This window comes from Myotis brandtii, unplaced genomic scaffold (assembly GCF_000412655.1).
Source record: "Myotis brandtii unplaced genomic scaffold, ASM41265v1 scaffold324, whole genome shotgun sequence".
NCBI classification, from domain to species: Eukaryota; Metazoa; Chordata; class Mammalia; order Chiroptera; family Vespertilionidae; genus Myotis; species Myotis brandtii.
This window is the reverse complement of record NW_005362439.1, coordinates 1,849,245-1,874,169: the sequence shown is the minus strand read 5'-3', so window position 1 is coordinate 1,874,169 and position 24,925 is coordinate 1,849,245. Positions and strand designations below refer to the sequence as shown.

Here is a 24,925-nt window from a genome sequence, read left to right as displayed (position 1 = left end):
CCATCTCACCCACACCGACTTACCTGCAGGGTCTGAGAACTCTGGGAGCTCCAGTACCTGTGCTGGCAATACGGGGGGCTCGGGAAGCTTCCCAGACTTAAGCATGTCTAGTTCTGCCTGGAGTTCCCGAACCTTCTTCTTTAGGCGAATACAATTAGGACAAAAGGAGGTGGTGGGAAGCTCATGCGGGTCAGACGCAAGGGAGGCCTCGGCAGGACTGTCGGCCTTGAATGACGAAGGCTCCTCTTCTTCATCATCCAATGGGCCTGGCTCTGTGGAAGCCCCTTGGGGGGTTTTCCAGTCCCCCTCCCTCTGGGTCCGGCTGACATTCTGCACGCCACGCGACATGGTCATTGCACACTGACTGTAGGCATCGCCCTGGTATTTGGGGACTTTCCTGATGACCAGTGAGGTGCTCAGGGCCAGCTGGCGGGCTTCCACCTTTGCAGTTTCCAGTGAGGCCTCCAACACATCCTTGAAAATGAGGTCAATTTTCTTCTTCTTGGACTGGGGGTGCAGGTCCCCCTCGTCAAAGCCACGCTTGTATGAACTTTTGCCCTGTTTCAACACAGGGAGGTGAATGGGACCCCTTAGGTCCTCTAGGTCATCCAGAGCCTGCTCAGACTTCTCCCTCTGTAATCGCTTCTCTCCTAGGAAGGAAAACCAGGGTGTGAGGAAGTGGGGAAAAGCCCCAAGTGGAGAAACAGGCAGAAAACAATGCAGGCCTTCAGTTAGGAAGTTGTTTGGCACATCCCTATGGGTCTGGCCTCATAGGGGCAGGTGTGACAAAAAGGGAGAGGCGATCGCTCAGTAGATCATGGGATCATAGGACCCCAAAAAGCAGAGAAGTCTTTAAAGAGACAGTTTCAATGGAGTCTTATGTAGAAAAATGCTATGGGGGGAGGTAGTTGGAAGGTACTTGCCTCCTGCTCGGTCAAATGAATGGGTGGTGACATTCCTGAGAGCTAAGTGAGGATGGATTCCCCACCCCTCCAGGCGTCTGGTCCAGTCCTAGCAATTAGAAGACGGCTGCTTCGACTTGGTAAAAGGTACACACGGAATACCGAGTCCCACTCCTTCCTCCTCCCTCACACTCTGAAGTCAGCCCACTTAGGGCAAAGTCCGCCTAGAGCAGCTGTTCTTTCCATTTCTCCCAGTAGTCGGAAAACTAGCAGTATGTGAGAAAGCGTGCCGGCTGAGGCAGGAAGACAATGCAAGATGGGCCACCTTCAGTGGCTGCAGCTCCAAGCTGACAGCCTCCAGCAAGGTAAAGAACAACATGGCCACACTGACCCAAAGCATCCTCAAAATATAGCTGTTTCCTTACCTGGCAATACAAACAATGCTTCCTTTTCTATTTCTTCCTATCATGTAAATGAGTTAACAAATCCTTGGTGAGCTCCCCAACAATGAATTATTTTAGCCAGATTTTCACAATGGCTGGCACAGTTCCATAAACTGCTACAGAAGTACAAACGCTGCCTGGGGGGCGGGGGGGGGAGCAGTGCTAAGTGGGGAGTCCTCAGAAGATCCTGACAGCAGCCTGTGGAGCTAGGAAATCCTAAAGGCTTCCTAGATCAGGGGTGGGCCCTGGGAGACGTGACTGAGCAAAGACTTAACCTGCTCATATGTTGTAATTCGGCTGCTGAGAGCTGCATTTTCAAAAGACCTCGGAGGGAAGGCCAAGGGATCTCTGTGCAAACCAGAGCCACGCTGTGACCAAGCTCGGCTTCCCACAGCGGGCATGGGGTGCTGTGCCCTGGCCCGCATGTGACTCCAGATTTCCTACAGGTAACAGCACAAAAGCAAGTAACCTATCCAGGAAGCTCCTTTTCTGTCCTCATGTAAATGCTTAGGGCATGATCTGACCTCCAAGGCTCCTGATTCTCAGGCGCTCCCCACAGCCTGCATTTCTATACTAGCTGAGGGACAGAAAGTGTGAAGATGAAGAGAAGTTTTTTAAAATGCAATATATTTGTGCAGATTATATGTGACACTTGCTCATTCAGAATCTCTAAACGACAAGGCTACCCCTTCCTGTTTCTCGTGGACGGATCAGGCAGCAAACAGCTGAGGATGCCTGGAGGTCAAGACTACTCATCACCAGGGATTCCTCATGCTACTCTGCTCAAAGAAAAGGTCATTCGAATGTGCTAAGATGAGCAGGAGGCCTCTTTGGACTAAAGGCTTCTATGGGTCAAAAAAGACCTTTAAGCCTACTCATCACCAGGGATTCCTCATGCTACTCTGCTCAGAGAAAAGGTCATTCAAATGTGCTAAGATGAGCAGGAGGCTTCTATGGGTCAAAAAAGACCTTTACGAGTCATGAAATTGATTCTAACACCACCATAAAACATGGGGAAAACACCATGACTCAAATCAATGACTCAAAGTCGATCAAACAACATGAATTCTTTAAATACATACATTAGATGCTCCTATGCTTAAAAGATAACCACAAAGAAAGCATTTCTACGTTCTTCAGGAAGCAGTTCTTGGCACCAACTAATGTCCCTATTTGATAAGGACTAATAATTCATGCTCTGGCCTTTATCAGGGCTCCAGCCTCCAATTACAAAGAGGCCTCCTTCCAAGTAAGACCTTAAGGGATCGAGCATGGGGATCCCCCTTCCAGAGCAGGACTTGCATACAGATCTAAGACACCGCTACCCATTTCCAGGTTCTGCCAACGCTACAGGTTACAGAGACACAACATCTAAAGGCCACTGAGATCCACAACTGCTCACAAGGACTTCAGGACCTACCTTCTGCCTTGGCCCTGCCCCACTGTGGCTTTCAGTTTCCTTCCTGTTTCCTACTTCTCAGCCTGGCCAGGAATAGACATTCCCTCCTCCTGTATCTTCACATGTCTAGGTGCATCTCATGTCCAGTCTGCCTGCCAGGCTCCTTGAACCACCCCTGAAAGCTCACTCCCTTCTCTGAGCATTCCCCTGGGGTCTCAGGGCTCTCTGAGGATGATGCAGCTTGAAGTGCTTTGGAGAAGACCCTGGGGGAAAGGGACATGACAAATCCAGAAGAATTCAAAAAGATTATGGCCAAAGGATGGAACCTGTGTCCTCAGACATGACTTCTCTTGATTTCCTCCTCTTTGGTGGTATGATTCTTTCGGAGACTTCTTGGTTGTCTTCCTTCGTTTCTTCTTTTATCCATTCAACAAAGATTGAGCCCCTACTATGTATCAGATGCTTTTACACGAGGCACCTCCAGAGGTCAAATGGAAACCATGGCGATCTCATCGTGGAAAAATGCCTTACCAGCTGAAATCAGCATGTGCCCAACCTCCGGATCCGAAGAAGACAAGAGATGAGTATGTCTATGGGGTCTCTTCTCACTGCCCATCCAATCACCAGATACCTTTTACCAAGTCAGGCAGCCGCTGGGCACTCAATGTCCACAGTCTGCTTTGCTGTGTTTTGTTTTTAAAGGTAGCTTAATTTCAGTGGGCCACTCCTACCGCCTCTCATCTTCTCTACTCATATTCCAAATGGAGCTTTATTTCCAAAAAGTAGGTTGGTCAGGAATATGATATAGTGGGGCCTAGGGAGAGCCTTGGTTCCTGGGACCAAATGGACTCTGGGTCTTTGAAGGTATGGTTTTAGTGTAAGGAGGTCCCATGGAAAGAAGGACTTGGACTCACCAGTTTGTCCTGGCCAAGCTGAGGGTGGAGTAAAGAGGCAAAGGGCTAGGGACTGGGAGTATTTTAAGCCATTTTCAAATGACTCATTTAAACGGAGCCCAGATGGACGTCTCACCCACCAGGCCACCATCCACACCTAAGGTCACCTCCCTCCAACCTTCTTGTTCTAATAGATGCTCTTCTAATAGATACCAACATAGTATTAGGACCTCTGGGAATGAGACCAGGACGAAGTGGTGGTGGTGGTGGTGGTGGTGGGGGGAACTAGTTTTGCCTGGCAGTTCATATAGCATCATAGGTTAGGGCTCAGAGCCTCGACTCTAACAGATAGAGTTAGAAACCCAGCTCTGCCCTTCCTAGCCATACGACCCTGGGTGAGTCACTATATTTATTTGATGCTCAGTTTTGCCATTTGTAAGATGGAGATACTAATCCACATGAATCATTAGTTTTAAAAGTCTCCAACTGAGGGCTTATAATGGTCAAGGTAGACATTGTTCTAAATGTGTTCTAACCAACTAATTCTCTCAGTACAGGTAGGCATAGGCGCTCCTGTTGTCCTGATTTCATGGGACATGATGGAACACATGCTTAGCACATATTAAGTCCTTAGTAAATGCTATGTATTATTGCAGCAGTGGCAGTTTATAACATCTTTCCATCACTTTGAGGGGGAAATAGGATTGATTTTGATTAAATGTATGTGCTTGGCTTTGGAGACTTGCCTCTCTCCATGATAATCTGAAATGTAAAATAAGACATTCACATGTAATAGGGTTTCTGAGATGGTTTCTCATGGAGGATACGTGGTACCCACAACCCTGCCCAGAGCTGCTGCTCAGACCTGGACCACCTGTTTGTCCTCTGGGTCTCCCCATTGCTGGTGAACTGTATTTCCCATCGGTTTTCTTAGGATGCTTCTAGAGAAGCATTCCTGGCCTCCCATGGGGCTTGGTGGCATGGGCATGGCCCTCACCTAGAGGGTGGGCACTCACCTCTGGTCAGATTGCGATGGATGGTTTCCTGGGACATGCTGTGCAGGCGCTTCATATAGTCCTCACTGTACCAGACCCGCAGCCACTCCCCGGGCCGGATGTCCCGGCAGGCCCGGAAGTAGATGTGCTCGCTGTGCTGAAACGCCAGCAGGTTCTGCTCCCTCTCCTCCCTGGAGATGACCACGTACCTGGGGGTGAGGAGGACAGGTGAGAATGCATGAGCCTCTCCTTGTGAGTGCCTGCTGGTGTTGGGCATGGTGTTGCGCAGTGACAATGGTTAAAAGTCCACCAACATGTGGACTTACGCCAAAACCTACAGGGCAGCTGCCCTCCTGAGGAAAGGAATGCCAGCTAGAGTCCATCCCTTGTCTCGATTTCACTGTTTTATGTGACCTTGAGCAAGTCTCTGAAACTTTAAAATCTCTGTTTTCTGAGACTGGACATGACACCTACCCTGCCTTCCTCCCAGGTTCTTCTAAATATAAGATCCAACACCAGGTAAAAAGGTGATTGAAAAACTGACAGATCACCTACTTTTCACTAACTTTTAACCACAGGGGTCCCCCAGAGTGGGTCCTTGGACAGTTTTCCGTATTTCACAAAATCTAGCAGAAATAACTCATGAGACAAGGGTGCCCAAGAGATCAATTAATAAATGCTAAAGATCAAAATCGTTAAAATTGGGGGGGGGGACAGAAGAGGAAGGTAAGGACAGAAGAGGAAGGTAAGGACAGGCTAGCAACCACTGGCTAACTGAAGTTATTTTAAGGTAAGGAAACTGAGGCTCAGAGAGGCTAAGTGATTTGCCTGAGGTCGAACAGCTAATAAATGGGAGATGGAGCTGTGAGGTCTATTCCCAGGAGAACTCGTGGCTCCTATGTGGGCAGGTAGAGCACCCACTCAGCAAGCCCAGGTAACCTTTAAAGCTCTGCCGAACCCTCAGAATCTATGGTCCTCACCCATCCTCCCTGAAATGACAGTCCTAACAGCCAACCTGCGACCTCACTCACCTCCAAAAGGTGAGGTGACACATCTGCAGAGAGGTGGACATGTACAGACCAAAAGGGCAAGAGGAAATTATTTGGAGTTTGAGGGTTCTGGGTTACACCAGCATCTAGGAAATTTGTAGTCAAAAATAAATGTTTTTCCCTTAGGTTATGATGATTTGTCTCAAAGCCAGGGAAGAAACCAAAGTCTGTCTAACTGACATGATCCAAAGAATTACATTTGGGGCAATCCAGGAAACAATAATTCACAGAAAAATCCAAATGGAAAACGAACTCATGAAAAATATTCAGCATCAGTAATAAGAAATGCAAAGTAGCACATTGTCTCATTGGCACAGATTTTTGTTTCATCAATCCTCACCCAAGGATATTCTTCCATTTCTTTTAGAGTTGAAGGGACAGAGGGAGAGGGAGAGAGAGAGGAAGAGGGGAAGGGAGAGGGAGAGAGGCAGGGATAGGGACAGGGACAGGGACATTAATGTGAGAGAGACACATGGATTGGTTGACTCCCACACGCACCCTGACTGGGGCCGGGGAATGAACCTGCAACTCAGGTACGTGCCCTTGACTGGGACCCTTTTGGTGCACAGGCCAACGCACCAACCACTAGCAACGCTGTCCAGGGCAGCACACATTTTTTTTTCTTAATGATAATATCTGTATTGGTAAAGGTGGCAAGAAAAGTGTCTCTATACTGATGGTGGTGAATAAACTGGCACAAACCTTTGGGAAACAACTGACAATATAGACTCAACAAGAATTTGTACCCCCATGTTCACAGCAGCGCTATTCACAATAGTCAAAAGGTGGAAGCAGCCCAGGTGTCCATTAATGGATGAATTAGATTAAAAAGTGTGTTATATACACACATGAAATATTATCCAGCCATAAAAAGGAAGGAGATTCTGACATATGCTACATGAGTGAACCTTGATGGCACACGCTAAGTCAGCGGTTCTCAACCTGTGGGTCGCGACCCCTTTGGGGGTCGAATGACCCTTTCACAGGGGTCGCCTAAGACCATCAGAAAACACATATATAATTACATATTGTTTTGTGATTAATTACTATGCTTTAATTATGTTCAATTTGTAACAATGAAATTGGGGGTCACCACAACATGAGGAACTGTATTAAAGGGTCGCGGCATTAGGAAGGTTGAGAACCACTGCACTAAGTGAAATAAGCCGGTCTCAAAACAGCAAATACTGTATGATTCCGTTCATATGAATGGTCAAATTCACAGAGGCAGAAAGTAGGATGATGGTTGCTGGGAGCTAGGGAGCAGAGGCTTGGGGGATAGGTACAGGGGCTTAGTGTTGAATGGGTATAAAGTTTCCGCCTGGAAAGATGAAAAGAGCTCTGGAGATGGATGGTGGTGATGGTTGCACAATAATGGGAATGTGCTTAATGCCAATGAACTGTACACTTATGTGTATTTCGTCAAAATTCTTGAAAAGTTAAAAAACAAGAACAGTAACATGTAGACCAAATATGCAAACTGCATCCCACCACGCTGTCTATGTATTGTTTATAATAGTGCAAAAGCAAAAACATCCAAATGTCTAATCCTAGAGAAATGACTTAATAAACCATGGTGTATTCATATAATGGAATGTTACTCATCTGGAGAGAAATGTTTTCGAGGGATCTTTTATGACACGGGAAATGGTCCTCATACAATGGAGAGTGAGCAATAAGTAGGTCTGAAAGCTATTTACTCGATGGTTCCAGCATGCTTTGAAAACAAGCCCCAGTAAACCTGAAGGAAATATACCAAAGTTTTAAGGGTGATTATCCATTATAGGTGGATTTACTTCTTTGTAATTTTCTGTACTTCCCGAGTCTTCCTTAGTAAGCTATTATTACTGTTACTCCCACTCCCACCCCCTAAAAACAGAGATGATGTACAAGAATGCCAATGCCAGTGTGGGTGGCAGGGGTGGCAATTGTGGCGCCAGCAGCATTGCGCATCTACATTCACGATGTCCAGGCATAGCACCCTTTGAGTCCATCCAGCCCCTTCCCATCTGGACAGTCCCCTGAGCACTCTGCTCTGCTCTGCTCAGCCCTGGAGTACGCCGTGACCTGAGGAGGGGGGGGACAGTCCCCTGAGCACTCTGCTCTGCTCTGCTCAGCTCTGCTCAGCCCTGGAGTACGCCGTGACCTGATGAGGGGGACCACTCAGGCCCAGGAACCAACCCACTGTGGCAACAGGATGTCACACAGGATGTCACACAGACCCCAGGAGGGCGGGGAAGAGGACACCAGCTTTGGCTGCCTGGCCCATTTGAGAGAAGCGAGTCAGAGCTCCCCCTGGAGCGTGCAGGATTTATGGCGCTTAGATCCCAGAACTTGCTTTTGTCTAGGATCTTAGCCTTAACGCATCTGTGTTCTCCTCACCATCCATTCAGGGAGCGTGGGTCTCCCTGAACTGTGGAGACAACACCATGACCTCCGTGACACCCAGCCATGTCATTATTAACAAAGATCTCAGGGAAAAGAGAAATCTCTCCAAATTCATCCTTCCCAGTCTCAACTCTCCAATTGCAGGAGTCTACTTTTCTCCATATCTGAGATGTCTTCTGAGTATGCAAAATATTTCCCAGTCCCCAACTTAACATGAGTCTTGAATTTGACATCCAAAATTAATCAGCCTTGCGGTTAGCATGGAACAGAACTGAGGTAGACCCAAATTTCCCTCCTCCCAGAAAGAGAAGGCAAACCATTCATTCACCTTTTCCCTCACAGGAATCTCTTGCATCACAGAGCACAAGGAAAGAATACAGTCTCTTTTTTTCAGTTTCTAAATAGCCATCAAGCTCTAAAGACTGGAATTATTTGTCCCTGCACCCAACTTTAAGAGAAAAAGAGATGAAGGCCACCTAAGTTTCAGGGATTTCTTCTAAAGAGCAACTTCTGAAGTCAGAACACTTAGAAAAATTCAAGTCAATTTCTCTTTCCACCTCCTGGTGTTCTCCTACCCAACAAGAAATCAATATTTAGGAAGAGAACCCCAAATCTTTGTATTCATCACAATGTGGCTTCAAAGACAGATCAGAATTTGTTCAGCATCTGGTTGCATTTGGTTGTTTTGAAACTCAGCATTTGAAATATGATATATATACTAGAGGCCCGATGCACACAATTCGTGCAAGGGGCTTGGCCCTTGCAGCCCCTCACAGCCCCGGCTTCATCCGGAAGGGTCATCCGGACGGTCGTTCTGCTGTTCAGCCTAATTAGCATATAAGCTCTTTATTATATAGGATAACAACTCTTAGTGAATCATAACAACTCATTCCCCTGAGATGTTTATGCTACATGATTTCTGAGGTCAAGCTAAGTGGAGCCAGCTAAGTCTCAACATCAATCACTGTACCTCAATCAGGTCTCACCCTTGTATTTCACAGTAACACCCGATGGCTTGATCCACTCCCAGAACCCTCCTGTCCCCACACGACAACCCCTTTATGAAGAACCTTGCCCATCCCATTCCATGGCCACAGGTGAGCGAGAGCTCTCCAGGGAGTGAAAATCTATTTGTTGAGTCTCCAGGTCACCACCTTATTGGAAAGAAAGCACAGAGTATGTCAGGAGGGGGTGGGAAATGCCTAACAGACTGCTCGGCAGATGTCAGTGCTCATTTGGTAGCTTTCCAATCAAAGCCAACCAGTTGGGGACCTTAGAAGCAATCGAGGGGGTGGGTGGTATTGGGGAGGGGTGTTCTGGACTAAACCTTTCATGATGAGAATGGATTGTTTGTATCCCAACCTCCTCGCTGACTTTGGGTACAGGATAGATGGGCACTAAGTCCACACTTCTCAGACCTCACTCGCTGTGTTTTATCAAGGGCACTAAATTTTCTAGTTGGGTCAGGAAACTACTAGTTCTAACTCAAGAGAGAAAATAACCCACAGGGCACCCACTGTGTTGGAAGGGCCAGGCGAGGGCCAGGCTCAGACACTCCTGCTCAGTGGGTATGTCTCCGATGGCGAGGAAGCTGCACTGGTCACGGAGGCAGGAATGGGAAAAGAATAACCAAGGAGAGGTCGGACTATGTGTGCTCCTACATGCACTTAGGTCTCTGGGCTGGGAGGGTCTTTGGATCACACATCCACCCACCAGATGGTCACTTGGCCTCTGACCAAACACCACCCAGCCAGCCCTTGGCATGGCTGGAAGCCTTGGACTCTTAGAAGCTGAAATTGACTGCCCGCTCATTTCCATTTCACTTTCCTGTCTTGACAGGCTAGTCCCACAGTCCCCTCTGAAGCCAAGAAAAAGAAACTGGAAAAGTATCCATCGAAAGTTGACCCGTCTTTTAATCTCTGTCCCCTTTGCCTCCAACTGGACCCTTTTCCTCCTCAGGACCAGAAGGAGAGGCGCCTGTCACTGCCTAGTGCCTTGACCTTGGTGGGAAAGACCCCAGGCATCTTTCACAGCATCTTTGCATCTCCTGGAAATCAGGTTATTTGATTTCATGGCCATGCATTTTGGCCAAGTATGGCAAAGAATGGCCTAGATTCCAATGGAACCTTCCAGAAAGGGGATGCATCCTTGGTCAGGACCTGGGGATTTTCTGCTTGGGAGAGTCTCTCTGTGCCATTGGCACTAGGCCAAGGCAATACATGTCCGGAGGCCCCTGTCCTGCTGAGGAGACCCCAAAGAGGAGCCAGAGGAAGCCAAATCGCTCCTTTGAGGAGCCTCAGATCTAGGTGGGCAGAGCCTTGCCTGTGACAGACAGATCCGGGATGAACGGGGAGGTATCCAAACAGAGCTCAGCCTTAGGGTGGTGCCTGGGCTCCAGGGCAAATGGACAGCCCCTGACCCTTCTGGAGTCTCTGTCTGGAAATGGTGTTTTTCCAGAACCACTAACTTACTTTTGGGGAACGAATGGTACAATTCATTTAGCAACATCTCACTTCCGATGTGCGTAGAAATTAAATGTAGCTGAACAGTTTCCTCCTTCAGCCCTTCCGTTCCTTTCCTTTCTCCAAGGGCCTCACATGGTTGTGGATATGGGGCATCTGAGAGCAGTGGGACCTGGGAAATGCCAGGGGCACCTGAGCCTTCTCGCCAGCATGCTTTCCCTTGGTCATCTAACCCCTGCGTTGGGGGCCTGGAGGTTTTCACAGGAAGCGAAGAAAGAGAATACACACCAAAGAAAGATCCTGGAGCCTGGGTGTGTTCCAAGTGTGAGATCAATTTCTTTTTATTGCCATCTTAACAAAAATACTCGGGAAGGCAATCTTTGATTCCAGCATCGGAGGGCAGGGCAATGCCAGGCAATAATCAAGCCACTGGGCTGTCACAGGGGAGTGTTCAGTTTGGGGAAGCAGAAACCCCAAAAGAACCAGAGAACGGGGAGATGGAGCTAAGGCCACGAGGACACTGCACTTGCCCTCCGTTCTCCCTACAAGGGACAAAGCGTAGCCTGGGTGTAGAAGCAGCACTCCAGGAACGGCCCGGCAGGCACTGTGCATGGCAGTCCTCCCAGCCCCACTATGGCTCTAGCGAGCAGGCATGGGAGGGTGAAGGGCTGGGGTCTGAGAGTTTCTGCCAGGGTCAGTCTTAGGCCAAGGAGCAAAGAGGACACAGAGCCGAGTTGCACCCATGTCAGAGCTAAGCTTGCATCTGCCACCCCCCATGTCCCTTCCTAACTCTAAGAACTCGGCTCTCTCCCCAGACTCCAAAACAAAACATGAAGCTACAGATATGTGTAACTGATGCGTATGCAGCCCAAGCAAGCAGAGGCAAGGCATGCTGGCACCTGGAACAGACAGGAGCTCTTCTGAGCTTTGGGCTTTGGGTACTTTTAGAAGCCAGAGGAGGGGTTTCCTTCTGGATCCCGAGACTTACCCCCGCTCCCCCCCCCCATCCCCCGGCCACTGGCGAGGTGAGTAGACTCACCTCCTAAATGCTGCTGCCACCCGCCTCCCACTCACACCCAGGAGAGCTGAGGCAGGGGCAGGCAAAAGCAACACCTCTCTCATCCAGATCTGGCCCCCAACAGAGGAGCTGGGAACGTCCACAGACCTGGCTTCCAGTCCTGCCCGCCACCAACTGCTGTGTCATCTGTCGTCTATGAAATGCGGATGATGATGGCAATCGTGAGGATAATAATACCCGACCGGGCCGCCTCTCGGCTGCCCTGAGAACCCAGAGAGCGCACACCTGCAGGCGCGGGAGAAGCATCCCGTGCCCTCCCTACGAACGCCAGGTCATCTTCTTCCCGACGCCACCCCTGCTCCCCACTCCACAAACAGCAAGCACAGCAGCTGAGCATACGCACACAGGAGGGCAAGCGAAGGCCAAGGCAGGGGCGCCACCCACCAGGGTCAGAGCCCTGGGGGAGGGAGGACAGACCCCTCCTGGAAGGGCTGGGCCCCACCCGCCCATCCTCAGGCCTCGCTTCCTTTGAAAGCAGCAGAATCAGGGCCTGGGAGGCTGACACAGCCCTGAGGATGGAAAGCGGGGTTCCATTCAGATGCTCCCCACGTTTGTTCCCCCTTCCCTGCAGGCCTGCTGCCATGAGGCGCAGACCAAGAGGAGGCTGCCCTCCAGGCCAAGCAAGCATCAAGCAGGGAGCTTTTCCTGCATCTTGAGCATCTGCCAGAGATGAGAGAGGAGGCTGCGTACATGCTCGGTCAGAGCATAGGGTGCCAACCTGCCCTCGGTGAGGAGATGACATCCCCCCAAATCCTACAAGGGTCATCAGACCTGGACATAAGAGACCGGCTCCTGTCTCAAGGCCAGACACCCTTCCTCCATTTCTCTTCCTCTTAGTGCAGACTGGCCAGGTTAGAAATTGTGCTTTCTCTTCCGAGACCTGGTAGTCCGTGCAGGGGTGGGTGCTGGGGGAGCCTGTGGGGGCTCCAGCGGGGGAGCCTCGGCCTGGAGTGCAGAGCCTGTGGGCGCTGCTTCGTCAGGTCCCCGCTGAGATGCCTGAACTGTATCCCGGATCTCTGTCAGCGTCTGGCACATCTGACTGACGCGACTGGTCAGCTCGGCCATGGCCTGGCTGATGACGTGCATGCTGTTGGCCATGTCCCTGTGCACGGTCACCAGGTCCTGGCAGAATTGCTGGAACATCTCAGTCTGCTGGGCGTGGGCGTGGAGGAGCTGCCAGTCCAGGCCCGTTCTGGGCGGGCTGGGGTGTGGCCGAGGGGTCCTGCAGGAGGCCTGGGCCTGGGGCGAGGGCCGGGGCAGGGTCTCTGGCTTAGGGCCCACGGTCTCAGATTGGTCTGAGGAGGAGGAGGAGCGGAGCAGGGTGGGCCTGGCCAGACGGGCCTCTTCTTCCCGTGACTGCGGCAGGGATGCCCGCATAGCCTGCCTTGAGGGCCCGGGTGTCTCCTCATCTTCATCATCTTGGGGAATAGAAACAAACAAGGGCAAACAATTACATCAGGGAGAAAGGGGGCAACCCTGGACTTGGATCCACCCCCCAAGTTACCTTAGCATCCCCCTCCCCTGCCACCACTCAGCCTAGCTCGGCACATGCCCACTGCCTGCCCACCCACAGAAAAACACCTGCTCCCCAAAGCCCTGAGGTAAGCGGGCAGGAACCCCTGGGGAGAGGAATGAGCATGAGCAGTGCCCGGCCTCCTTTCTTTCGCAGGAACAGCGAGTCTAGTGCGAGAGAGCCCAGGTCAGGGGACTTGGCGACCCCAGCATCACTGACGGCATGTCAGCCTAATCACCCTCTCCATCTCTCTGTGACTCAGTTTCTGCAAAGCAAAGAGAACCACTCCTCTTGTTTATCTCCTCCACCACTTGCCCACCTAGCGGGGTTGTTAAGAAGGCTACACAGAGAACAGACGCAAAGGTGCTCGGCAAAGATGACAGGGACACTTGCCTGCTAAAAGGTACTAGATGCCGCTCTGAGTCCCAGCCTCCATGAGGCCATTTCTGAATTGTTTGGGGCCACCTTGTGGCCTTGCTGGAATCTGCAACTTTCAGTCACGCGGGGAGCGGGGAGGGGAATATTGACAAGCTGGAAAAGGGTGGCAAGGGATGGCGCCAGAACAGACAAGCCCAGAAAGTGCCGAGCAGGACATCTACCTCTGCAACCAGCCCCGACGTCCCCCTGGGCCACTCCAGGCAGGCTACCTGGACAGACATACCCCTCCTGCCAGGAGTCTGATAGCACACAGGGACCGTCAGCCAGCCAGCCGGCCAGTCACAGGGAGGGGCCCAGCCCCTGCACACACAGGCCTCGGCTTTCTTGCGATCAGGTTATAAGCTGGTTCCCGTGGCAGGAATAAAAATATACAGGCTGACCCTGCTGACAGGCACACCTGTACCTGAGGGGCTGAATTCAGAACCACTCCCAGCGGAGGTGATGGGTGGACAGACAGACTCATCTTGCCCCTGGCCGGATGCCTCCCCAGGGCCCTGGAGTCTCTCTTGGGCCAGCACAGTAAGAGCAGTGCCTCCCTGTCTCTCTCGGTGGGACAGCAGCCATTCCCCTGGAATCGGGCCACCGTTCTGCGAGGCAGGGTTGGAAGGAGCAGGCAGGGCTGAGGTGGTGCTGCCCCCTCCCTTCCAGGGCCCCATTCCACCGAGCCCTGGCCAAGTGCTGTAACAGCTGGTAGATTGGTGGGGAAGGAGAGGGGGGGCTGGCCCCGCCTGCAGTGGAGGGTCCCGGGCCCCCTGCCCAGCCCAGTTCACATTTGGTAACCTCGTTACCTTCCCTCTTGGGGAGACAGGGGTGAACAGGGCAGGATTTAGGCAACAAACTTAACGGGTGCTGGGCTGCCTTCTTTTTCTCATAATTGGATGGAATTGTCCTGGAATTTAACAAAACACTGATACCCAGGGAGCTGGCAGATCCGGGCTGGAGTCCTGGTTCTGGGGACCCCCCTGTTTCTGGAGCTCAGATGCCTCCTCATCTGGGAAACGAGGAAGTTAGACTCTGTCTCCACGTTCCTTCTCAGCCCTAAAAATCTGAGTCTGAACGGCCACCTGTCAGGAGCCCCAGCCAAACAGGAAATTAGCAGATCCCAATAGCAAGGGGCCTGGGAAGGGAAGGCCGGGTCTGTGAACCGTCCTCCGGTGGGCTGGCCGGCTTCTCCTGCCCTGCTCGTCTCTCAGAGGCCAGATGGCCTCCAGTTGGGACTATAAGTTGAGGGTGAAGGTGGGGAGCAGAGGGGTGGGGGGGGTGTGCAGTAGCAAGAACTGAAGGGGGTGCAGCTCCAGCACAGAAGGGCCTCCTCGATTGCTCCCCCTTCTGGTGAGCCCCAGCTAGAAACACACAGGGCTGGGCCAGGAGACACAACACCCCAGCCCCTGGAGTCAAAGTCTGTCCTGAGACACAGGAAGCAGAAGGGAGAGAGGGAAACACGTGCTGAGTGGGGAGAAGGGACACGAGGGTGGTGTGGACTCAGAGGGGACCCACTGAGCACAGAGGCAGGGATCCTGGGGGAGCCTCAGGGCGGGCAGCAAGAGGCAGAGTGCAGAGAGAAGTGGGAGAAGGCAGAAAATAACACAGAAATAAAGACGTTAGGAACAGACAGAGGGGGGGGGTGGCTGATCTTTCCATGGCCTGGGCCCTGAAGACTTGGCTGGCTTCCTCTCACACCCCCTCCCCCTCGCCTGCTCCACTGGGCTTCCCTGGCTCTTCTCTGTTCCTGGAACGTGCCAAGCGCCTTCCTGATGCGGGGCCTTGTACATGCTGTTCTCCGCCTGTGAGGCGCTCCCCTCCCCTCTGCGCCCCACGCAGTCATCGGCCTGGTTAACTCTTGCTCACCCTTTGCATCTCAGTGCACTGTCCCTCCTGGGAGGCCTCCCCAGCCCCTGGTGGAGAGCCTGTTCCACCCCGCTTACTCTCAGACAGGCTGCCACATCATTTGCAGGGCCAAGTGCAACATGAAAATGCAGGGCGCCGTGTTCAAAAACTATTATGAGTTTTGGGAAGGGAACAGCGGAGCATTTAACCCAGCTCGGAGCCCCGGTTACAAGTGATGGCAAGGGTCACGCACCCATGAAGTCAGCCCTCGGGACTCCTTGTACTGGTCCCTCGTTCCCTGGTTACAAATTTCCTTGTGCGATTATTTACTTAAAGTTTGTCTATTCCCACGGGTCTAGGAACTCCCCGAGAGCAGGACCGGTGTAGATTTTATACACAACTCCTGGCGCAGTGTTCAGGAAATATTCTAGAATGAATGAACGGAAAGGGGTGGAGAAGACAGAGTGGGACGAGGAGGGAAGAATGGAAAGATGGGCGAATCAGAGGGGGACAGAAGAGAGAAGGAGTAGGCAAGTGAGTGGGAAACCGCCAAGGAGGAGGCTAGGGAGCAGGCGGGAGGAGCCTGGAGAGGGGAGACGGTGGTACTCACAGCTGGTCGAAGGGCTGTCGGTGCCATCCAGTTCTGCCCTGGGGAAGCTGTGCCCGGAACGGGCCGAGAGCAGCGCTGACTCGATGGCCCGCTCGTGGGCAGTGAGCACAATGGCAGGGCCCCGGCCCGCGGCCCCGGGGCCTGACAGGGACTGCTGCATGAAGGCCAGCTTGTCCTTGGTCCTCCGTTTCATGTCATCCCATCTGTGCTTAATGTCCTTGACGGAGCGGGGGACCTGGCTCACGGAGGTGATTTTCCGAGCTATGCCTTCCCAAATCTTGTCCCTGTCGGCATGGGACAGCCGCATGGTCTCCCTCCCAAAGAGAACAGCTTCATGGTGGGTCACCTCGGTGACCAGAATGTCCAGCTCCTCCTTGGAGAACTTGGGCTTCCGCTTACGATCGGCCAGGGGTGCCACATTCCTTGGGTGCAATATCCCACAAAGCACAATTGGGTAAATGACTGTCAACGTGGGTGGTCCTCCTCCTTCCTAATGCCGGCCCCCAGCTGGGGAGCCAGGAGGCACCTGGGCGCCCTCTCCAGCTCACCACCACTACACCCTCCTCCTACCGAGAGGTCCTCGCGCTACTCCTCGGAAGGAGGGGAGCCACACGGCGCAAGCAGGTGGGAGCACTGGGCTGAGCCCGCCTCTGGTTCCGGGCCTTACCTCTCAGCTGTACCGGCCAGAGCAGTCACTCAGCCTCTCCCCGCCCACTCTCCCCATCCGGAAAGGGAATAACAACCGCACCAACCGAGGGGATTCTTCCAAGGGGGCAAAGGCACTGGGGTGTACGAGAGCTTTAAAGCCCTGAACAGGAACAGAGGATGCCTATAGGGGTTAGGATTAGGCCACTGCTTCTATGCATGGCTGGCAGGAAGAATAATTAAACAGGGAAACTATTCACAGTGGCCTTTCATGGTCTGTGGCCTTGCTGGTGATGCTCGGAATTAGGGTACGGTCACAGAGAGCTTATTCTGTCCCATGGCTCTCTGCCCCGTCCCCTGCACCCAAGTCCCCACTAGGTCCCCAAGCCCCTCCCACTGGAGCGCTGGCTGGCAGCTGCTCCTTTTGGACGTAGGCGCCTGTGGCTTTCTGGCAGCTCATGGGTAGGATGTGAGGAGCCCATGAGCACCCACTGGATGGCGAGTTCCATTTCAATGGAGACCAGGAATGACCTTGGCTTCCATCTGCATAGAGCAGCCAGGGGCCCTGGGCAAGGGGACAGCGTGGCCCCTCCCCCTTCTGGCCTGGCGCCTGCTCTGGCTTTGAACTCAGTCTCCACCGTGTGGTTCTGCCTGCCCTTTAACTAGTGCCAAAAGGTCCATCCAACACAAGAACTCGGGGTATGGAGGGAGACCTGGAACCCGATTCACTTCTCCGACTGCTGCCGAAGCTTCAACGAGAGGCCAGGACCACAAAGACCCTTGAGGCCGGGCCTTGCCCTTGGACAGACCTGGGACTAGAGGCCCAGTCTCCTCTGCAAACTGTTTCTGTAAAACAAGGGTGGTGCATCTAGTGCCACCTCCCAGGGCCGCCAGAAGGACTGCATGCAGGGGGTTTCCATCTCAATGCTGTTGGCATTTGGGGCAGAAATTTTCTTTGTTAGTGGGGGAGGGGTGCCCTGGGCGGTATAGGAAGTTAATCAGCATCCGTGGCTTCTGCCCAAGAGAACTGAGCAGCATCCACCCTAGAGTTGTGACAGCCAAACATGCCTGAAGGGACTGCCAATACCCCAGGGGCCAAACAGCCCACCGATTTCATGACTGCAGAGCGCTTAGCACAGGGCTGCCATAGAGGCAGCGCTCACTAGGCGGGTGCCCATTCTCCTCCCGGCCCACCGCGTATTTGAAGAAACTCCATTAGATCCTCAGAAGACCCGAGGCAGGGACAGTGCACCTGAAGTGTCTGCAAACAGGAAAGCTGCCCAGACGGCAGCTGCATGCTAAGGGGGAAGGAAGCTCCCAGGATGAACTGGCTTCCCCCTCCAACTACCACCAGAGGGGCATCTCCCTGGCAACGACCACACACCGAGCCCCACCGACTCCTGGAGCCTTCAATGCGATGAGGACCCCACAGCGGTGACTACCCTGGTGTATCTTGGATCAGAAGGAGGCCTGGAGCAGAAACAGGACAGATCCCACACCGCAAGGTAGCGGCGGCAGAAGCCGCCCACAGGGCTCAGGAAGCCATGCTGCTGTGCACAAGCAGGAAGAACACTAGCCCACGAGTCCAGGGTCAGCCACTGACCCCATGACCTTGCTCTGCCACTGACCAAATGACCTTGCCTTGCTCTGGGCCTCAGTTTACCCAGGAAGCATGAAGACTGGTATAGAGCTGTGGTTCTCAACATTAGTGGCGCATCAGAATTACCATGGAGAGCTTTAAAGAACACTGGTGCCCTGGGCTCCATCCCAGCCCAAGTAAGTCATTCACTTAGCTCAGATGATGAACCCCTGCTTTGGAATTGTGGTAAAGCCTCGTTCCCCAGCTGCAAGACCAGAGATGGGTGGGAAAGTGGGACAGAATCAGCTCCCCCCGACAAAATGTCTGAAGTGACGGTGCAGGAAGGCCTGAACCAGACTGTCTCAGACGCACTCGCCTTCGCTCGCCGACAGCCCCTACAGCAACAGGGGCAGGAGCACAGGCCAGGGGCCCGCGCCACACAGCCATCTGATTGCTCAGCGGACGTGTGGTCCCACTGCTCTGCCTTTGCTCACCATGCCTTCAAACAAAAGCCTGGCCCCTTCGAAGGCTCAGTTCAAAGGCCCCTTCTCTTTCATCTGGGCCCCACAGCACATGGTTTCAGAAAGAGCAGTTTCTGTGGTGGAAGGTGTGTCCTGGGAGGGCAGGGCGCCTGGTACAGGCTCTGGCTCCCTGTAGGTGCTCTGGAACGGGCGGTAAATTGCATGTGCTGAGCTGACTGCACCCAGCGATCGGGGAGAAGAAAGTCAGGAGTGTGGGTTGCCTTCCTGGAGCCACTTCAGGGCGTGGCTGAGGCTCAGGTGGGAGCACAGGGGCGCAGTGAAGCCACAGAGAGGGGACCGGAGACAATGTCACACCCTCCCCACCTCAAACCAATTACTCCTCTTGCTTGGAAAGTTTCATTGTTTGAGTACAGCAAACTTCCTCTTAGGAAGTCCCTAACTGCCCTTCCTCCAAGCACACTCTCAGCCCCCAGTCTCCACGAGTTACAGAACTGCACAGACGCCCACAGAGGGCCCCATCCACGGTGTGGCTGTGGCCTGGGTCCAGCCATCCGAGGCCTCCCTTCCCTCCCAACCCAGATTCAAACCTCCATCACCACCCCCAAGTCCCAGAGAGAGGCCACCAAAAGGGCAACAAGGCAAGTCAGACCTCCCACACCCTCCCACAGACCCCCCCGGGTGGGGCCCCGGCACACGGCACAGACCAGCAGCACAGAACCAAAAGGGGAGCCTTCAGAGTTCCAGCTCAGCTCAGCCGCCTCTGGGCGACCCTGGCCAGTCGCCTGCTCTCCTTGGCTGGCCATAAAGGATCCTTCTGGCGCAAACTTCTGTCCCAAACACCGGACCACAGTAAAACCACTCTTGGAAGTACTCATGCCTGGGCTTCAAGCACCATTGAAAACTGCCGGAAGCCTCCTTCTCCATGGAGCCATTCAGACAACTGCGGTGGCTGCCCTGGGTGAGTCCTGCACCACTCCAGCAGGATCTGCCCTGCGAGAGGCGGCGCAGACCTGGGTGGAGGGAATGTGGCCAGGAGCCAGGGGCCTGGGTACACCAGACCCCATCTCTAGGGGTCCCTGTATCCCACCTGTCTGGCCACAGGCCTCCTCCAGAGCCCCCTGATGGAAGACTGGGGGAGCTAGAGGGTCACCTAGAGCTAGACACACCTCAAACCCTGCAAACAGCAGTCCCGGTGCCTTTGGGGGTCCCCACCACTGGAAACCCCACAGGCCCAGCATCTCCCCTGTCTCTTTCCAGAGTCCAGGCAAGTCTCCCAGGAAGTCAGCAGAGAGCAGGACTCACCTCATCCAGTTGGCTTTAGTCTCGTCTGACCCGTCTATGGACTTATAGCGGTTGTTCTTGTCCACAATCTGGAAGACAAAGAAGGAGTCTAGAATGGGCCATTCTACAGGGGGCTCTCATATTCTTGGGCTCCTCCCAAAACCAGGGCCCAGGGCCTGGCTCCATCTGCTACCATCCAGAAACTTCCTTTTGCCCTCCCGCCACAGCGCCCCCACTGCTGCAGGGCTGAAACCCAGGCCTGAGCCAGCAGCAGTAAAATTCATCTCTCTCTCTCTCTCTCTCTCTCTCTCTCTCTCTCTCTCTCTCTCATTTCTGTGGGAGACAGAGGCTTTCTCTGGAGGACTAGACATATGTGGTTTGAGAGGGCTCCTCCTCTCCCAAATCTCTGAATGTTCAAGAGCCTCGGGGTTTGGGCTGGGCCCCTTTACCTTCTGTAAAACTGTCATTCTTTCATCATCATTCCTGAGTTCAGCTGGGTAGGCAATTTTAAGCAGATGAAGTTTTATTCTTTTTCAGTGCTTCTGAAGAGTGTCAAGAAGGCTGCCATGGGCTCTGCAGCAGCCCACTCTTAGTCTAAGGTTCTTTTGAGGATAACCTGCCTATGGTGCATTCTAAGACTTTCGCCTTATTCTTGATTTTCTGTACTTTCACCATGTGGTCCTGAAGTGGAGATTCACTTTTATAAAATGTGCGCATTACTTGATGAGCAAGCACATTATTTGATTAGGACTTATATCTCTTTTTTTAATTCTGAAAAATTCTCAGCTGTTATGCTTTTGAGTATAGCTTCTCAATCATTTTCTCCAGTCTCCTATTGAATAATTTCTATTGAACATATTTTGGAGTAGTTCAATCTATTCCCCATGTCTTTTAACTGCCCTTTCATGTTTTTCTCTTTCTGGACAATACTTTGGGAAAATTTCTCAACCTCTCTCCCAATTCACTAATTTTCTCTTTAACTGCACCCAGTCCAGAGGTTGTCCATCTATAGAGTTTCTTCCTTTCTTTCCTTCCCTTCTCAATGAGTACTTTCAATGCAATGAATATTTTTCATTCTCAGAATTTTTAATTGTTTTTACTTCACATCCCTCTTTTCTTACTCTGCCTTTTTGTTTCATGTCATGTTCCTTCTTTTCCCTATTCTAACAGCTTTATTGAAGTATAATTGACATATAATGTACCATTTGATAAGTTCTCAGAAATGTATGCATCCATTATCACAATCAAGAAAACAAACATATCCATCACCCCCAACAGTTTCCTTATGGCCTCTATAATCTCATATTTGTCAGCTGCATATCTGTTTTGGAGAAGTGTAAGTTCAGATCTTTTTCCCATTTTTTAAATTGTGGGGTTTTTTTCTTATTGTTGAATTTTGAGAGTTTTAAAAAATATATGTTGGGTCCGGGCTGGGTAGCTCAGTTGGTTAGAGTATCATCCCGATACACCAAGGTTGTGGGTTTGATCCCTAGTCCAGGCACATAAAAGAATCAAACGATGAATATATAAACAAGTAGAACAACAAATAGATGTATTTCTCTCTTTCTCTCTCTTCCTCTCTCTTTCTAAAATACATATTTTGGAATCAGGTCATTTATCAGATATATGATTTACAAACATTTTTATCTAGTCTGGTTTGTTTATTCATTCACTTACAGATGTCTTTCTAAGAGCAAAGTTTTTCAAATGAACAAACAAACAAAACCCCACTGTCTTGATCTCTTTAATGGATGTTATTCCTTTATTTCTTGGAGGGGATCGTAAGCCCGTGACTGCTGATTATCCCTCATTATCTGTTATCCCCATTGTAACAAAACCCCAGAATTACAGCTGGGCACCTCGCTACCTGTAATAACAGAATACATTTTTTGGCTTCTTCTCTAGCTAAGGTCTGGCCAATAGAATGTAAGTGAAAGTGTCATGTGTCAGCATCCTGAAAACTTCTTCAAAAGACAACTGATACATGCCCTTCTATCATCCTGCTGCCTAGAATGCAGATGTGATAGCTGGAGCTCTAGCTACCAACTTGAACTGTGAGGATAATCCAAGCATAAAGGGAGTGATGAGCTAGATCAAGCTTGGTTCTCTGAGGACTCAGTGGAGCAGAGCCACCTCACGAGGTCTAGAATCTATAAAAATAAAAGCCTAAGCGACCGTTCGACCGGTATCTATGACGCACACTGACCACCAGGGGCAGATGCTCAATGCACAGGCATGGAAACATGGAACAGACTGATGAATCTCAGAGGGAAGGGGGGAGAGAAAAAGGGGGAAGAAATTAATGAAACATCTTATATGCATACTAGAGGCCTGGTGCACGGATTCATGCACCAATGGGGTCCCTCAGCCTGGCCTATAGGAATTGGGCAGGAACCAGCAGTCCAACATCCCCTGAGGGGTCCCAGATTGTGAGAGGGCACAGGCCAGGCCAAGGGACCCACTGGTGCATGAATCCGTGCACCAGACCTCTAGTATCTTAATAAAATTGTGTGTGTATTTTTTTTAAAAGAAAGTTGCCCTTCATCCCTCCCTCTCTCAATCCTGCTCCCCCACCCCCAATATCTAATCCCTCAGCAAGTCCTTCAAATCAGGTTTCAAAAATGTTCCTCTCCACAGCTTCCTGCTTCCCCCTGGTCTAAGCCATCACCAGCTCTTATCTAGACAACTGCAAGAGATCCTAAATAACTTCCCTGATGCCATTCTTAACTCTCCACCGATTCTCCTCAAAGCAGCCAGAGGAATCATTTATCGATATAAATCAGACATGTCTCTCTCCAGCTCAATGTGGCATCCACTGCACCTACAATAAAACTCGGACTTAGGGTCATAGCCTTCAAGACCCAGTTGACTTGGTCTCTGGCTACCTCCTCAACTTCTCTCGAGCCTCTTCTCCCTTCACTTTTCTGCTGCCATGATCTGAGAGTGAACCTTTACACTGGTTGGGTCTGCTGCCTACCACCTCTTTCCCACCATTCTTAAAACAATAATAATCACAAAATATTTCAAGCATCAGAAATTATAAAGAATAATGCAGCTGATAGCCTGGTACCCACCAGCTAGAGCCAAGGAAAATTACCACCACCCAAATTTGTCCCAGACCTCTCCCTCCTCTCGCTTTAAGAAAATACCAAGATGTGGTTGAAGACCATCACTGCCTCTAACTCATTCTCCTTCTCTCCCTCCCCCCAAGGGTAATCCCCACTCTGAAGCTGGTAGGGAGCCTCCCCATTTTCACTCTACAAGGACTGTTCTAAGAGCAATGGGCAGAACTGTTCTGTGTGTGTGTAAAGTTCACAAAAATGGCTCCAAGGAACATATCCTCTGCCCCCTTTTCCCACTAAACTTTGCATGGCTGGTCCCTTCTCATCCTTTGGGTCTCAGTTCCTGTCATCTAGAAGCTCCTCCTGGCCTGAACTGAAAGGAGTTTCCACCCTGCCACACCCTGACCTCCATACACCTACGGACTCAGCGTTTTTACTATGACATCGTCCTGTTACATCTTGTTAGAGACCTACTTACAAGGTGCATTTTTGTTATTGATGGTGTTTATCTACTTATCAATTTGGTAACAAACTGTCTCCCTCACTAGACCATAAGCTAATGAAGGCAAAGCACACAGTGACTGCATTCATGAGGGCCCATGGCACCTGGTAGAATATTGGTCGAGTGAATGAATTATTGGGTAAAGAATCTTGTAAATAAAAAGCAAGTTAAAGAAAAAAATTTGAAGAATGTTACTATTTTAGTAAAAAGGAAATGAGTGTTGAGCTGGAGCTGGCTTGTACTGCCTATGAGAGACGACTGCAAAATATTCCGGAGTTTCACGAACCAGTCGTTAAACCCAGCCATTATAAAATTAAATTATCTAAACTTACAATTCAGAAAGTCATATTTTTAAAAGGTAGTAAATTCTCAAAGCTTAGCACTTCCCTAATAATTTTCCTACATTTTACTATGATCTATGTTCTTGAAGATATTGGCATCTACTGTATCTATACAATAGAAATACTATGTAATAGTTGCCATTGTATTTCTCTTCCCCCTACTCGTGCAGTGCCTTTATCTTGGCAGCTTGAAATCAGCCATGGTGGGAGCATTTACATAAACCCAGGAAATTGGGACATAAGGCAGGTTGTAAGCCTTTATCAGCACCCTGTTATGCCTCTGTTGATATGTGCATTGAATGGCTGGAAGATACATTTCAAACTCTCAACTCTATCTCTGGAGTGAAGGAAAGAGATGAGGGCGATGAGGCTTTTGCTTTGTCTATTTATGAGACTACTAGAGGTCCGGTGCATGAATTCATGCACCATGGGGTCCCTCAGCTTGGCCTGCGGGATCGGGCTGAAACCAGCACTCTGAAATCCCCTGAGGGGTCCCAGATTTCGAGAGGGCACGGGCCAGGCTGAGGGATCCCACCAGTGCATGATTGGGGCCGGGGAGAGATGCGGGAGGTTGGCCAGCTGGGGAGGCACCGGGGGAGAGTTCCAGGGCATGTTTGGCCCATCTTGCTCAGTCCTGATCAGCCAGACCCCAGAAGCAAGCTAACCTACTGGTTGGAGAGTCTACCCCCTGGTGGTCAGTGCACATCATAGCAAGTGGTTGAGCGGCCTTAGCATGTCATTAGCATATTGCACTTTGATTGGTAGACCGGCCGATCGGCCGACAAGACACTTAGCATATTAGGCTTTTATTATATAGGACTAGAGGCCCGGTGCACAAAAATTTGGAGGGGGGGGGTCCCTCAGCCCAGCCTGTGCCCTCTCACAGTCTGGGACCCCTCAGGGGATGACCACCTGATGGCTTAGGCTCGCTCCCCGGGGGATTGGGCCTAAGATGGCAATCAGACATCCCTCTGGCAGCCCGGCAGCCCTCGGGGGATGTCCACTTGCCAGCGGGGAGCAGGCCTAAACTGCAGTC

General features: G+C 51.3%; 1 protein-coding gene across 2 annotated transcripts in view; it reads right to left on the bottom strand.

Annotated features, from left to right (window-relative positions):
* The window catches only part of PRDM11 (PR domain containing 11), a 53,131-nt gene that overhangs the window by 9,894 nt on the left and 18,312 nt on the right, over nt 1–24,925 (bottom strand). The window contains exons 5-7 of one of the 2 annotated variants that reach the window (XM_005870751.2): nt 20,006–20,073; nt 4,654–4,841; nt 24–650 (exon numbers count right to left, since the gene is read on the bottom strand). In XM_005870751.2, the coding sequence (XP_005870813.1) occupies nt 24–650; nt 4,654–4,841; nt 20,006–20,073 (883 nt within the window). The remainder of the gene's footprint in view (nt 1–23; nt 651–4,653; nt 4,842–20,005; nt 20,074–24,925) is intronic. The other variant, XM_014543311.1, reaches the window with a different exon arrangement.